This window comes from Hemiscyllium ocellatum, chromosome 4 (assembly GCF_020745735.1).
Source record: "Hemiscyllium ocellatum isolate sHemOce1 chromosome 4, sHemOce1.pat.X.cur, whole genome shotgun sequence".
NCBI lineage: Eukaryota > Metazoa > Chordata > Chondrichthyes > Orectolobiformes > Hemiscylliidae > Hemiscyllium > Hemiscyllium ocellatum.
The window spans coordinates 56,440,227-56,456,468 of NC_083404.1; the positions used below are offsets into that span (position 1 = coordinate 56,440,227).

The window sequence follows — 16,242 nt, forward strand, 5'->3', positions numbered from 1 at the left end:
GTTAATCTGCCTGCCATGAGAATTAGATTATGTTGGAATGAATTACATTTTACTGAATTACTTTGGAACTGGTAAAATTAATTAACAGGTTCCCATTGAACCTGTTAATCATCTGTATTGCATAACAAGTAACCCTTCTTTGGAAAAATAGGGGAAACTAGCACAGTTAACCTTCATGTTTAAATTATTTAAACTTCTCTGATCAGGTGTTTATCATCTTTTCCTCCAAAAGGCAAAAAAAAGAGATACTAAGTATCTTGCCATTAGTGTCATGGTAGAATCTGAGTGCTCACAAGCTATCTTTGTTTGTCTGGATGTGAAAGTCAGCTGAGAGATCGATAGGAACAGGAAAAGCTGAATCAATCTCTCGAGCCTGTTCCATCATTCAATAAAATCATGGCTGTCTGTATCTCCAATCAATCTACCCTCCCTTATTTCATAACAGTTTAAAATTTGAATTGATCTCACCTCAACAGTTTTTTCTGGGCAGAGGAGGTTCCAGACTTCCATTATCTCCTTGTATGAAGAAATGATTCCTGTCATCACCCTGTATGTACTCACTATAAGTTTGAGGTTCTGCTCTTGACTGCTGCCAGAGGAAATAGTTTCCAGCTATTAACTTGATAAAATGTTGAACCACCTTAAATGTTTCAATTAGATCTTCCTTTAAGTTTCTACCCAAACATTTACTACGGGTGTACTGTACAAATTATCATCCTGAGTAACTCACTTTACTCTCTAGTGGGTACAGGCAGATCCAATCAAAGACTGTTGTGACCCTTTCTTACAAAGGTAGACCAATCTTCAGTTGTGTTAGTTTGTCCAGACTGCCTCGGACCTTAAGTAATACAAGAGTGTACCTCGAGCATGGAAATTTTCATGAATGTTGGTGGATACATCATTATCCAGTGACAATAATATGGCTGCTGGAAGGGCTATATTTATACCTGGGTCTGATTTGTTTCTCTCTTGTTTTGAAGATTATGTGACGAATTGTAATCGTACCCGCATGGTGTTTCTATTTTGGCAAAATGTGGCCATATTTTGAACTAGGTGGAGCCTGCTCAAGAACATGATATCTTTGGATCTCTGATTTGTATTTGATTACTGTGATATGATGGGCCAATGGCATTCTAATATTTGTCTTCAGTATAAGATGCAGTCCTTGAGTACAGATTTGTGTTAAGTAAGGCTGGACTCAGTTCTCTGGTAAGCATCAAACTTCAGTTGGATTTCTTTTAAGGTGCTGAAGTGTTGTGGGTGATATCATGAGAACCATTCTATAATATCATTTCACGTACTGTTCCAGGTAGCCACTATTCTGCTTTTAACATCTTCAACAGAAGATCTTGTGGAAGAGACGAGGGAAAGAATGCAAATTAATTAGTTCAGAATTGGAAATCTGTTTTGTAAAGGTGGAGTAGAAAAATGGGGAGGTTATTGAATGAATGTGACAAACCTCCGTAATGGGAGAAAACCAACTCCTTTTTTTTTAAGGTGCTTAACTGTCCAACTTACCAGACACCAGGAAGGATTCTAAATGAGAAACTTCAATCCCTTTTTTAATCCACATTGTACTTGGGAGACTTATGTGCAGAAGATGGATTTATTGTGTGTATCATGGGTGTAAAGGTGAGAGGTACTCCTGCTTTGTTAGAAAATGACCATTTAAGCAGAAGGAAATCGGTTGGAGTCCCCTATTTTTTGACTGTTGTCTAGGTACATCTGGACTATGTCTGCTAGAAATCTGGAGTCAGAAAACAGTCGTGGTTACTATGCTCTGTCACACCAGCAAATATCCTGTTGAGACCCTAACTCTACTGTCCCAGTACAAGTGACAGCTTTGAGATGAACAACTGGAAAAGTGAACTTCTGTTGGCAAAGAGATTCAGGTACCAACTAAAAGGCCAAAATTAAATCAAGGACCATTATCTCACTCATCACCCAAATACCTTTCTTTAAATCCTGGATTACGTCATCTAGACTGCCTCGTTCTTTGATCTTTTCCTTTACCCCTTGTCCTGATAATATAGCTTCCATGAAATGGTCTGCTTGCTATAGTAGCATAGTGCTGTGGTAGCATTGAAGCTCTCGTGTACTTTTGGCATTGCTGAACTTGGCTGAAGTCTAGATCACAGTTGACACGTTCCTCATTCCACAAGGATATGTTGGCAGAATGTTAAGATATTTGCTGACTAGGTAACGCAGTTATTATTTGTACTTTGACAGAGGCTGAATTCTCTTCAAGAAGACAAAGTTCAAAATAGATTTGAATTAGCATACCATCTCTTGAAATTTTATGAATCATGAAGTCTGTTTCAGTTTTGAGGTTTTGTTTTGTGACATTTCATTATAGTATACTATCTAAATATTTATTTTCAGGGAAAGGTTAGCTCCTTCTGAGGAGCTGATTTTTCTGATTTGCTGGTTAAGCTATGCTATGCACATTAGACAATTTTCTGAACGTGACTCATTCATTCCACCCTGACTTGCCAAAAAAATTGAGTGAGCCATTTTGGATGACCACCTTGACACCACTGCCTGAGGATGTACAGACTTCAGGATGTGTGATTATAAGCTCAATGATCTTTGTTGTGTTGGGTTTTTACTTTTTAAAAAAAAAAATTCTAGTGAGCTAATCCAGTTTTTAAACTTGCTCAAAGCAGAGTTTAAATCAATTTAGACTTCAGAATTTTTCAAGGAATTAGCATAACTTTAAGATGAACTTAAGGTAACGTAAATTGTTACGAAAATGATAGCAAGAAAAGATGCATAGGTTTATCCAGCTTACACCCCCCCCCCCCCCCCCCCCCCCCAACCCCTACCCCACCCCCACCGCCCATGCTATTGCAATGTATTGAATATTTCAAATCACTCCACACTCATCCAGAGCCATTGTAATCTCCTGGGGGAGATCACTAATCAAATAAATGAAAACAAAGGCTAATTGGAAAGGGTGGCAATAACTGGAAAATTGACCTTTGAACCAACTGGGGAAGCCATCCAACATTAGACTAGGAGACCACCCTAGCCCTGATTAGTGTTATCATTGCAAGGTACCTCCCTTTTCCATGAAATGGTCTCTGCCTCAGCCTGAGATGGCTTCAGTTCTTGTGAATCAGTGTTCACCACATAATCAAACAGGTTCCAGAGGTGCATTGTTCTGTGAAAAAAGCCATAATTTCCCCCTTTGCACAAATTGTAAGAGAAATTCCTGCTCCTTGGCTAACTTGGTCAGTTCATTAAATTGGTCTACACAGTAACAATATATTGTCATCATTATCATTTAAACTGAAATTCAACCATTCCTAATTCTTTGCTTGTATAATTGCAGTAATCCTGCTCCTGCAGCTAATTAAACTGGGACATTACACTCATGGCCCTTCTATATCCAACATTGTATGCAATGAAGACCAGGCTTCAAAGGTGGTGTTTTTGGTGAGGGTAACATTTCCTCCAGTGGCTATAATTTTAATTTAAAATACTTTGAAACTCAAAGAACCCTTGTACAACAAGTAAATCAATGAACGTAGCATGGAGTCAGTGATGGAATTTGCGCCTCCTTTTTTTTAATAATTTAAGTATGATGTATCAGTGGAGATGATACTTAAATGTGCACATGTTTGAAAGGATTTACGTTCTCAAGAACTTTACTGATCCCTTCCAGGAAATTGGACAATTTTGTGTTGAGGATTCCACTCTTTAATTTCAGTTTTAATTTTGGATGGCTTTTTAGCTTTCTCCTTTTTAATATTAACTTGTTCCTATGAACTGGAGTCAGCATATCTTTGAATTGTGAAACTGTTTTGTTAAAGGCATCATTAATTTTAGGTAGTTTTTCATATCAGTAAGAAAAGAATCTGGTTACCACAATATCTAATGTAAATGGACCATGTCAATTCTTTGTGGATAGCTGACTAGGCTCTAGGGTCTAGAATTGCTTCCCTTAAACCCCTCTGTACTGTTACATTCTTTACCTCTAAGTTACTCCCTATATCCCACCAGTTGTCTGAAAATCTTTTCATAAGGTTGTGTAAAATTTTGTTTGAATACATTCCTGTTAAGACCCAAGGGTATTTTAGTACAATAAAGGCGCTGTATGAATTTAAGTGATAAGAGTACCTCACAAGTCAGGCTTTTTATTTCCCTTGCGCACACCTTGCAGCATTTTCTAAGGTTGCCTAATTCAGTTGAATAATTTTGTCCAGTACAAATGTAATTCAATTTTAAGATTGCCTGAACTTTTACTCAGAAATTGTCCGTCTAGATGGCGTGAAATGTTAAGTTTCTCATTTGCATTCAACTTTCATTCCAACCCAAGACTCAGAGGTTTTAGATGATTAAAAGCATCACAGTTGCCTTTAACTATCATCGTCTGACAAATGACCCTAACCCCTTAAAAAGCCTGAATTGGCATTTAAACAAGGTATTACCATGTCATTTATATTTGATCTGCTTGAACAAATAAATTACTGGCTTAAACTACATTATTTACATATTTGGCAAAAGTGCATTTTGTTTGTGTATTTTAATTTATTCGTCTCCTGTGTTTGAAGTAATTCAGGATGGTATGAGCCACAGCAGCAGGAAGTCTTGATTCAGAGGAGGAATTTGTGTGGGTTTAAATTATAACTGGGAACAGGATTTGGGTAATGTGAAGTATGGCTGGCATTGAAAACTTGATAATCAGCCATAGCTGCAATTGGACCTACGGGGTATTAACAACAGAGGGTGGCCTTATGGATAAGTCTGACTTCAGTGTGATTGAAGATTCTATGTTCAAGTCCAGCTGCAATTGCTTAGGCTGCAAGCGTTTGACAATAAAGATCTAAAGGGATGATCCACATTCTGTGGTTAACTAAATAAGGAAAGCATCAAACTTCAGGGAAAAGCATACACCTGTACAAAAGTGAATGGCAGATCATATAATTGGTGAGAATATGAAGAACTGCAGAGAATGACTTTCAATTGGGGAAAGAAATTGGAGTACGGGAGGAATACAGCTAGGAATTTTGAAAAAGATAGCCAGAGTTTTTGCATGCATTTTAAAAAAGCAATAGGGTATTGGTCCTTTCGAAAGTGAGAATCGCGAATACTAATAAAGATACAAAGAGCATTCCAGTACTTGCCGTAAATTACAAGGAAGAAAGGAGCAAGAATGATGAAGGAAGTGGACGAATAAATTATGGAGCTGTGGGTTCATTGTCTTTGGATTCCAGGAAGATCACATCCTAGGCTCAAAGACTTTTCTACTGAGATAATTGTGACATTGCTGTTAAATTTACAGAATTATGTAAATTCAGGATATGTTCAATCAGATTGGAGAATAATAAATCTAATCCTTCTATTGAAGAAGGAAGGGTGACAGAGAACAGGGAACAGAGCTGAAAATGTGTTGCTGGAGGGAACAGGTTGATTAGCTTAGCTTGATGTCTGTTGTGAGGAATGTTTAGTCAAGGTAATTTAAGAGAGAACTTTGTACACAGAAAAATTCAGAAGAGTCAGCATGGTTTCATCAATGGGAAATCATATTGAGTTTAATTCGACCTTTTTTTTTTGAAGGGGTAAGCTTTTGAAGTGTACAAGATTCTTTGGAGGTATGACTTCCAGAGGAGTCTTGGACTGTAGGGCACAATCTCAGAATCAGGAGTCACCAAATTCAGACAGATGAGCAGGAATTTCCTCTGAGTAGTGAATTTGTACAATGTTTTACCGCAGAGGCCTATAGAGCTGGATCATTAAGTATATTCAAGGCTTGATAGACTTTAAATAAGTAAGGGAAGTGAGGGTTCATGGGATTAGACAGGAAGGTATAATAGAGGATTGGCAACCATGATCTCATTGAATGGTGAAACAACAGTCTCAATAAACTGAATGGCCTACTTTTTCTCCCGTGTTTTATGGTCTTGGAGTAAAGTACTGTGGATAGAAAGGAGCCTGGAAGCATATTCGAATTTCCAGAAAACACTTGAAAAGGTGCCACACCAAAGATTATTATGGTAAATAAAAGCTCATGGTGGGGTGAGGATGTAACATATTAGCATGGATAAAAGGTTGGCTGGCTGACAGTACCGTATGTAGAAATGGATTTTTTTCCTGGTATAGGATGTCATAAGTGGCCTTTAACAATTTACATCAATTACTTAGTTTAGGGGAACAAAAACGTGGTAGATAAATTTGATAACAATTTATAGAAAAGTATGTTGTGAAGAGAAATAGGTTGAGTTTTGGGGCAAAAATCTGGCAGGTGAAATATAATGTGGGAGAATGTGAAGTTGTTCTCCAGCAGGAAAAATGGTAAAGCAGAAGAATGATTGATTGTAAATTCAGAGGGTGCAGAGAGAGTTTAGGTGTGCAGGAGTCACAAAATGTTCATATGTAGGTGCAGCATGTAATTGAGAAAGTTAATGGGATGCTGAACTTTAAGAGGAATTGAACATAAAAGTAAGGATTTTATATTTGTTATATAGCATATTAAAATGAGAAATGGAGTTGGATTTTATTGTCATGTGTACTCTAGTTCAGGGATACAAGATTACACTGAAAAGTGTATAAAGTCACCATTCCTGGCACCATCTTAGGCATAAAGGTACCGAGGTACAGATTCTTACGTATGAAGTAGAAAAAGAGGAAAAAAAATTACAAGTTCAACATTACAGTCCTTCTCACAGGCCTCGCAATCCTCAGAAGGGCTTGATCTCCTTCGTGCTGGGCACTTAAATCACAATGGGCTCTCTCTCCCCATGCTGGCTAGATCTCCCTGCCCTTGATGGTGCTGCAGATGCTGGGAGAACTCTGGTTGTGTATTCATGCCACCACTTCAGGCTGCCTGCTCATGCCATATCTTGAATGCAGTGCATAGTTGTGGTCTCCATAATTAAGGAAGGATAAACACTCATTGGATATAATTCAGAGAAGGTTGACTAGATTGATACATGAAAGAAGTGTGTGGTTGTGTGTGGATACATTTGTAGGCTGGACTGGGCTTGTTTGCACTGGAGTTTGGAAGAATGAAAGATGACTTTGTTGAAGTGTATAAAATCCTGAAGGGTCTTGACCAAGTGACTGTAGAGAGAATGTTTCCTCTTATGTGTCAGTCCAGAACCAGGGAACACAGTTTTGAAATTTTAGGACAGGTGAGGAGAATTTCGTTTTTCTCTCGGAATGTAGTGCAACTTTAGGTAATGGAAGCAAAGAGGTTTAAAGTTATTGGCACCTTGATTCTTGTTGGGCAAGTGGATTAAAAAGTTTCTGGGGTAAATGGGAATGCGGAATGCAAAATCCAAACAAATCAGCCATGATCTTCCTGAATACTGGAGCAGACCTGAGGGGCAGAATGGTCTACTTTTACACCTTTTTCATATGTTTGAGCAGGCTAGTTGGGCTGAATGGCAGCCTTCAGTTCATTTTTCTTCATAACCTTATTAATTTATTAATGATTTGGACAAAGTTATAGACAGAAGTTTGTAGATGATATCAAGATAGGAGACCTAATAAGTTGTACTGAACAGATGGCAGGTAGTTATAAAAGGAACATATATAGTTTTGAGTGGGCAGTAACATGACAGATGGAATTCAATGTGTGTGGTCATCAGCTTTGAATCCAAAAAAGAGATATTGCAATACTTACCAAAAAACAAGAGGCTAAGCACTTCAGAAGAGGAAATAAGCACAAATTATTCAAATTTTCTGTGCACTCGCACAAAATAAACAACCAGCAAAGCAGATGGATGTTGGCTTTTATTTCAAGAGATCAAAGGGAGGAGATTCATCTTCTGTTGGACAGAGCTCTGATTAAACTCCATCTGGAATCTTGCTTTGGTTTTAGACACCATTCCTCAGCATCAAATTGATCTCAAGGGGCTCTTCCTCACTACATGTAACATCCTCTTCACTTGCAAGTTGTTAAACATAGTTCTGCACACATGTGAATTTGACAATATCAGTATTGTACAAAGAAATATGATAAGCCCCAAAAACTATCTTACAGGGACTGAACTCGCATTATCACTGACATCAGAGTATGTTGTGGCAAACTGACTTGTCTTCTACATCCGAGAAAAGCTACAGTACAAGTTTAAAAAGTTGTGAAATCAAGTTCCAAAAACCTTGACTTGTATTCATTTAGCTGAGAATATTGAAATATTTAAGATAAATAAGGTAGTATACTTGATGTAGTCTGTATGGATTTTAGCAAAAGCCAGTTCAGTTGGATTTATTGGATCCAGTTTCAAGTGGGAATTGAAGCCAGTTTGTTATCAGTTTCTAGACTTCCAGTTGACACCTGTTTGTATTTACTACTTGTCCCAGTTGTAATCAGTTGAAAGAGCAGTAGAGCATTTCCACTCACTAATTGCTCAAAGTGTCATTCATGGGCATCAGCATGATGTGTATCGTACTCAGTTGTGGGAGAAACATCAATGAAAAAATGCAGCCAGCTTGCTCACTGCAAATTTCAAATGTTATGTGAAAAAGCAGAAAGATGAAATTTAGAGAAAAATAACATATAAAGCATAGTTTGCTCTGAAACGAGACATTACTTATATTTAGACATTTCACTGGATTTCAAAATTAATGTTTCAGGGTGGTGTCCCTATTTCAGAACCTTAACTCTGCCTTCCTTCAGTTTCTTCTCCTCATCCCCCTGCATCTCTTCACCCCAAGCTTCCCGCTAGGTTTTCTGATGAAAAACCACCATTGACTCAATCTTAACTCTGCTTTGTTTTGTTTCTCTAATCTTCAGTTAACTTGATTCTCTTTAAGCTGAAAATATTAAGGTGTTTAATGTTGTCAGACCTGCTAAGTATTTTGAGCAATTTTTATTTTAATTATAAAGATGATGCAGGCTGAGAGTCGGCTCCTCACTGAAGCAAGGTTCCACATGGGCGCACAGCTGGAAATTAAAGAGCATGTGTTCCAAGACAAGTTAGTGTGCTGGATCTAAAATTAGCTCAGCTACAGGAAGCAAAATATTGTCGTGGATGAGTGTTTATGCCTGGAAGGTTATTTGCACTGGAGTTCTACAGGAGCTTAGTGGCTCTCTGTCCCCAGATGGTCATGGTGTCAATTAAAGAATTTAATGTGACTGTAGGGGTATGATGAAGAAATTCATAAATGATTGATGTAGTTTATGATGAATAAATCTATAGACTGGAAGACTAACATTTTTTAAAAAACCTCAAAAGACCTGATCATGTGCACTCTAGAACTCGGGGAAGCTAAGGGAGTTATTGCTGGGCCCTTTGCTGAGATACTTGTATCATCGATAGTCACAGGTGAGGTGCCAGAAGATGGGAGGTTGACTAATGTGGTGTCATTACTTAAGAAAGGTGGTAAAGAAAAGCTAGGGAACTATAGACTGGTGAGTCTGACATTGGTGGTGGGCAAGTTGTTGGAGGGAGTCCTGAGGGGACAGGATTTACATGTTTGGAAAGGCAAGGACTGGCTAGGGATAGTAAAGATGGCTTTGTGCATGGGAAATCACGTTTCACTAACAATTGAATTTTCTGAAGAACTAACAATGAAGATTGATGAGGGCAGAGCGTTGGATGTGATCTATATGGATTTCAGTAAGGCATTCGATAAGGTTCCCCATGGGAGTCTGGTTAGCAAGGTTAGATCTCATGGAATACAGGGAGAACTAACCAGTTGGATATAGAACTGGCTCAAAGTTTGAAGACAGAGGGTGGTGGTGAAGGGCTGTTTTTCAGATTGGAGGCCTGTAATCAGTGGTGTGTCACCAGTATCTGTGCTAGGTCCACTACTTTTTGTCATTTGTATAAATGATTTGGATATGAACATAGATGTTAGAGTTAGTAATTTTATACATGACATCAAAATTGGAAGTGTAATGGACAGTGAAGACAGTTACCTAAGATTATGAGAGGATCTTGATCAGTTGGGCCAATGGGCTCAGGAGTGACGGATGGAGTTTCGTTTAGATAAATGAGGTGCTGTATTTTGGAAAAACCAATCAGAGTAGGACTTATAAACTTAATAGTAAGGTCTTAGGGAGTATTGCTGAACAAAAAGACTTTGGAGTGCAGGTTCATAGCTCCCTGAAAGTAGAATCACAAGTGGATAGGATAGTGAAGAAGGCGTTTGGTATACTTTTATTGGTCAGAATATTGACTACAAGAGTTGGGAAGTCATGTTGCGGCTGTACAGGACATTGGTTAGGCCATTTTTGGAATATTGCATGCAATTCTGGTCTCCTTCCAATCAGAAGGATGTTGTGAAACTTGAAAGAGTTCAGAAAAGATTTACAAGGATGTTGCCAAGGTTGGAGGATTTGAGCTGTAGGGAGAGACTGAACAGGCTGGTGCTGTTTTCCCTGGAGCATTGGAGGCTGAGAGGTGACCTTAGAGGTTTATAAAGTCAAGAGGGGCATGGATAGGATGAATAGACAAAGTCTTTTCCCTGGGGTGGGGGAGTCCAGAGCTAGAGGGTATAGGTTTAGAGTGAAAGGAGAAAGATATAAAAGAAACCTAAGGGGCAACTTTTTCACAGGCTGGTGCGTGTATGAAATGAGCTGCCAGAGGAAGTCTTGGAGGCTAGTACAATCGCAACACTTAAAAGGCATTTAGATGGGTATATGAATAGGAAGGGTTTAGAGGGATATAGGCCAAGTGGTGGCAAATGGGATGAGATTAGATTAGGATATCTGGTTGGCATGGATGAGTTGGACCAAAGAGTCTGTTTCTGTGCTGTACATCTCAATGACTGTATGATTATGACAATGGATTGACCCTGTGGGCAGAAAAGCAGCAGTGAAATTCAGTCCAAGGAAGTGTGAACTAATGGATTTTTGGGAGGGTAAAGGAGGTGAGGAATAAATGTAAGGTACAGAGAGATTTAGAGAGCAGAGGACTGTGCGGATCCCTTAAGGTATTAGGTGTGGAAGGTAAGATGATTAAGAAATGAAATATTTTTCTTCATTGGCAAATGCAGGAATTTTGTGCTGGAACTGTATAAAATGCTAATTAGATTGCATCTAGAATACAGTACAGTTCTAGTTACCACATCGCAGGACAGATGCGATTGTACATGAGGAGTTCGGAGGAGATATACAAGGATGTTGCCTCAAATGGAGAATTGTAGCAATGAGGAAAGATTGGTTATGCTAGATTTATTCTTTGGGAAAAAACGAGATTGAGGGGCGATTTAAGGTCTACAAAATATTGAGAGGCTTTGAGTTTTTGGACCTATTTCCCCTAGAGAAATCTATAATGAAGATACATAGATATAAAGTAAACGCAGCGTGATTGGAAGGGAGTTGAGTACATTTTGTTATCCACAGGATGATGGGGTTATGAAACCCAAGCACTTATCTAACTTCCCTGAAATGCATCCTCACCATTTGCTTTTTTCACCCCGTGTGATAGCGAATTCTCTATATTTTCATCCCCCTGCATAAGTTAAGAACAAAATCTCCTTGACATTTCTCCTGAATTCATCGTGGATATCACTATGTCCATCCGAGACTTGGGACCTCCATAGGTTTGAGCTTCTCCACATTTCAAAACATCTTTTGTTTTTGTCAGACAAACCACTTTTTGGTTTCTTTTGCACTAATTTGGTCGTCTCTCATTCTTCTGTTTATTGGAGAAGCTATATTCAGGGTTATCTAGTGGGAAATCCAGATCACAGGGGACATGATCTTAAAATAAGAGCAAGGTCATTCAGGAATGTATGTGCTGTGGAATTCTGTTCCACAAAAGGCTGTGGTTGCTGGGTCAGTTGAAATTTTCAATCTTGAGGTCTGTGGATTTTCATTAGGAAAGGGAATAGTAAGATTGTATGTAGATATGGCTGCAGGAATGTATCCTTCCTGATCCCCCTTGACTTGTCTACAGTCCTAGATGTGATTGATCACATCACTGCCGTTCACTTTCTTTGTATCACTCAACTGATCTTGCCTGTTTTTATCCTTATCTATCTAGTCCAAGACCAGGGAACATCTGCAGTGCCTTCCTTGTGGAACCTTGGACCATTGCCTTGGACTTCTGCCAAGGATCAAACCTTTGTGCCATTCTTTTATTTCTCATCCACATGATGCCCAATCAACATCATCCAGAAACATGTCAGATTCCACATGACCGGGAACCAGACCTTAGCGCTCTTGACTCCTCTACACTTTCTAGAAAACCATGCTGTCATAATGGGGTGAACAACAGTTTCTTCCAGTTGAAATTCTGACGGGACAATGATGGCTTAGTGGTATTATCATTGGACTGTTAATCTAGGAACCCAAGTTTGAATCCCACCACAGCAACTTGTGGTATTTGAATTCAATAAAAATCTGGAATTAAGAGTCTAATGATGAGCATGAATTGACTATTATTTGTTAGAAAATACTTCACTAATGTCCTTGAGAGAAGGAAATTGCCATTCTTACCTGGTCTGGTCTACATGTGACTCCAGACCCACAACAATGTGGTTGACTCTTACTTTCCCTTTGGGCAACTAGGGATGGTCAATAAATGCTGGCCTCGCCAGCAGTGTCCTCATCCTATCAAATAATTAATTTTTAAAAATTAACAAATCTTCAATCTCACCAACAACTCCATCCTTATGCTCAACCAGACTGTTTGCACATTTCTGTTTAACTATAGCTGCTGTATAGAGTTAAGTGGATCGACAGCACATTAATAGAGTCCAAATACAGTGCAGCAATGATCTAATGGAAATGCAGCGATATCTCAAGGACCATATGGCCGCCTCCTGTTCCGATGATTGGAGGAATTACCTGACCACTGCAAGGTCTCATTAATATCATTTGGTATTCTCAGGTCTAACTTATGTTTGATTGGACCTTGTTAAGAAGAGATTTAATGGTAAAGGTGGAAGACTTAGATTTAGCTGAGCCCATGCTGCAGAGTAAGAGCTGTAAATAGGGTCAGAATTGGGTAATATGAGATCTGATTGGTGCAATGGATAATGTTGTGATAAGTGAAGTTGGGTCTCAGTCATGGGTTGCGCAATTAGGATCAGCAGACCCTGTGAAGGGTAACTGGGATCAGGGAATGGGTATATATTTCTGATCAACCTATTCAGATATTTATTACACACCTGGAGCAGGTGGGACTTGAGCCTGGGCACTCTGGCTCAGATGTACGGACACAACCACTACACTGCAAGAGTCAAGGACAGAGAATGGGTACTATCCTGTTACGTTGGGGCAGATGCTAGATTTGGAAGGTTTGAAGTAGGTTTAGTGGGTGAGTGTTCTGACTTGTAATTGGGGTCATGGCAGAGTGTTGAGCATTTTAATTAATTCTAGTAACTATAGGCCAGTGAGTCTGACTTCAGTGGTGGGCAAAGTCTTAGAGAGAATGGTAAGGGATAAGATTTATGAACATCTGGATAGGAATAACGTGATCAAGGATAGCCAGCATGGTTTTGTGAAGGCCAGGTCGTGCCTCACAAACCTTATTGAGTTCTTTGAGAAGGTGACTAAGGAAGTGGACGAGGGTAAAGCAGTAGATGTTGTGTATATGGATTTTAGTAAGGCGTTCGATAAGGTTCCCCATGGTAGGCTAATGCTAAAACTACGGAGGTATGGCATTGAGGATACATTAGAGGTTTGGATTAGGAATTGGCTGGCTGGAAGGAGACAGAGGGTAGTAGTTGATGGACTATGTTCATCTTGGAGTGCAGTTACTAGCGGTGTACCACAAGGATCTGTTTTGGGACCATTGCTTTTTGTTATCTTTATAAATGATCTAGAGGAAGGGCTTGAAAGCTGGGTAAGCAAGTTTGCGGATGACACAAAAGTCGGTGGAGTTGTGGATAGTGAGGAAGGAAGTGGTAGGTTACAGCGGGATATAGATAAGTTGCAGAGCTGGGCAGAAAGGTGGCAAATGGAATTCAATGTAGCTAAGTGTGAAGTCATTCACTTTGGTAGGAGTAACAAGAAGATGGATTACTGGGCTAATGGTAGGCTACTTGGTAGTGTGGATGAGCAGAGGGATCTTGGTGTCCATGTACACAGATCTCTGAAAGTTGCCACCCAGGTAAATAGTGCTGTGAGGAAGGCATATGGTGTACTGGGCTTTATTGGTAGAGGAATTGAGTTCCGGAGTCCTGAGGTCATGTTGCAACTGTATAAGACTCTGGTGCGGCCTCATCTGGAGTATTGTGTACAGTTTTGGTCGCCATACTATAGGAAGGATGTGGAGGCATTGGAACGAGTGCAGAGGAGGTTTACCAGGATGTTGCCTGGAATGGTAGGAAAATCTTATGAGGAAAGGCTGAGGCACTTGGGGCTGTTCTCATTGGAGAAGAGAAGGTTTAGGGGAGATTTGATAGAGGTGTATAAGATGATTAGGGGTTTAGATAGGGTCGACAGTGAGAACCTTTTACCGCTAATGGAGTCAGGTGTTACTAGGGGACACAGCTTTAAATTAAGGGGTGGTAGGTATAGGACAGATGTTAGGGGTAGATTCTTTACACAGCGGGTTGTGAGTTCATGGAATGCCCTGCCAGTAGCAGTGGTGAACTCTCCTTCTTTATGGTCATTTAAGCGGGCATTGGATAGGCATTTGGAAGTTATTGGGCTAGTGTAGGTTAGGTAGGATTCGGTCGGCGCAACATCGAGGGCCGAAGGGCCTGTACTGCGCTGTATCTTTCTATGTTCTATGTTCTATGTAAGGCTGACCCTGTGCCCTGAGATAAAACTGGATGTGGGCATGGATGTGTGCATTTCCCCATCCAAACTGATTTCAATTTAATTCCTTCCCAGAGTCCCTCACATTTGTTGTTGATGTGCTGCCCCCTGTTGGCTGTGTTTATAAATTATTTTACTTAGTCACATGGGAGATTTGGTGGCAGTTAAAATAAGAATGTTCTGCAGTGTGTAATAATATAAAACTGGATGTGGATCTGGGAACTGAGGTGTAATAGGGTCAGTGTTTGTTCTAAAGTTCACCTACTGAGTTTCTTGTGGCTAATTTAAACGTGTACAACACTGCCATCTGTGTAATGATCAGCGTTTTGAAATGTGAATTACTTCATGTTTAAGTGGATATTCCATCTATTTTTTCAAAATAAAATCCTGACAATTCTCTTGATTTCTTTTTAGGGCAAGGTTATAGGTGTGACCATTGGTTGCATCCTAGGAATGTTTCCACTGCTTTTCTTTAAAACAGAAGAAGAAGAAAAGCTAGAAGAAAGCAAGAATTAAATTAATGTGCCAAATGATGAACTATTTCAGCGTGTTGAATCTGAAGTTTGCATTGTAAAATAATCTGGAAATATAACAGCAGCATTTTGATGGACAGAAGTGAAATCTGGACTGTGATGTAGTGGAATATTGACATTAATAAGTCAATACTTACAAACACATTTTTCATGAACTCAGTGCAGCGAAACTGGTCTATTGACGCCTTATGGCACTTCTGTTCCACATTTGGGGGAAATCAAACGCACGCACACACTAAATGGTTGGCTAAGTGGTCTTTGAAATCAGTTTCGTTGCATGTCATACTGCCTTGTTTTCGTTAATATGATTATTTGTTTCAAAATAAATTAATTTTGTTGAGTTGTGACTGCTATTTTTATCCAAGGATGTAATTTTAAAACCAATCATAGACATTAATAATACTACCAATTGAAGGGAAATTTGTGTTGCAGTGTTGTCTCTAATTCGGTTTATGAAGTCTTATTATTTTTTGGGAAATATGACTGAACTATAGTATCGAAGCAGTGTATGTGTTCACATAATTTAGTTCCTATTTTTGTGCACTTGATCTTTATATTTGAAACATACTCTCTTAAATGGTATACTTGCAACCAATGCTCGACTTAAAAGCAACGTGCTGTAAAGTTAAAAACCATCTGAAAGGCATGTAGAAATGTAACTCCAATCTCAATATCTTTAGGAAATACCTGGTGCTAAGTTTAGAATTTAAACTGCATTGAATTTATTCTGAGAGAAAGCATGTGAAAAGTTAAATATTTTGTTCCATCTAAACCTCTATTATCTTTGTTTAGATATTACATCTGTTAATGACTGGGTTTTAATACCTGCTCGTTAGGGTTTCCATGTCTTAATTTTTCAATAGAATTAGCTGGCATTGAGATTATATCAAGGTTAGCAACCAAAACATAAGCATGGACGTCTTTGGAGGAATATGATGTGCTTTTGCAGTTAAATAATTATAAGTTCAAGTAATAACATAATTGTCCATGAGATGTGAGCTGAATCAAATCATTTTACTCCAGTCTATGAATGATGGTTAG

The 16,242-nt window shown here is 39.0% G+C and overlaps 1 protein-coding gene across 1 annotated transcript in view; it reads left to right on the forward strand.

Moving 5' to 3' along the window:
• tmem65 (transmembrane protein 65) overlaps positions 1–15,885 on the forward strand; it is an 82,743-nt gene extending 66,858 nt beyond the window's left edge. Inside the window, exon 7 of the mRNA XM_060824265.1 lies at positions 15,083–15,885. Coding sequence (XP_060680248.1) covers positions 15,083–15,184 — 102 coding nt within the window. The 3' untranslated portion in view covers positions 15,185–15,885. The remainder of the gene's footprint in view (positions 1–15,082) is intronic.
• The last annotated feature ends 357 nt before the right edge of the window (positions 15,886–16,242 follow it).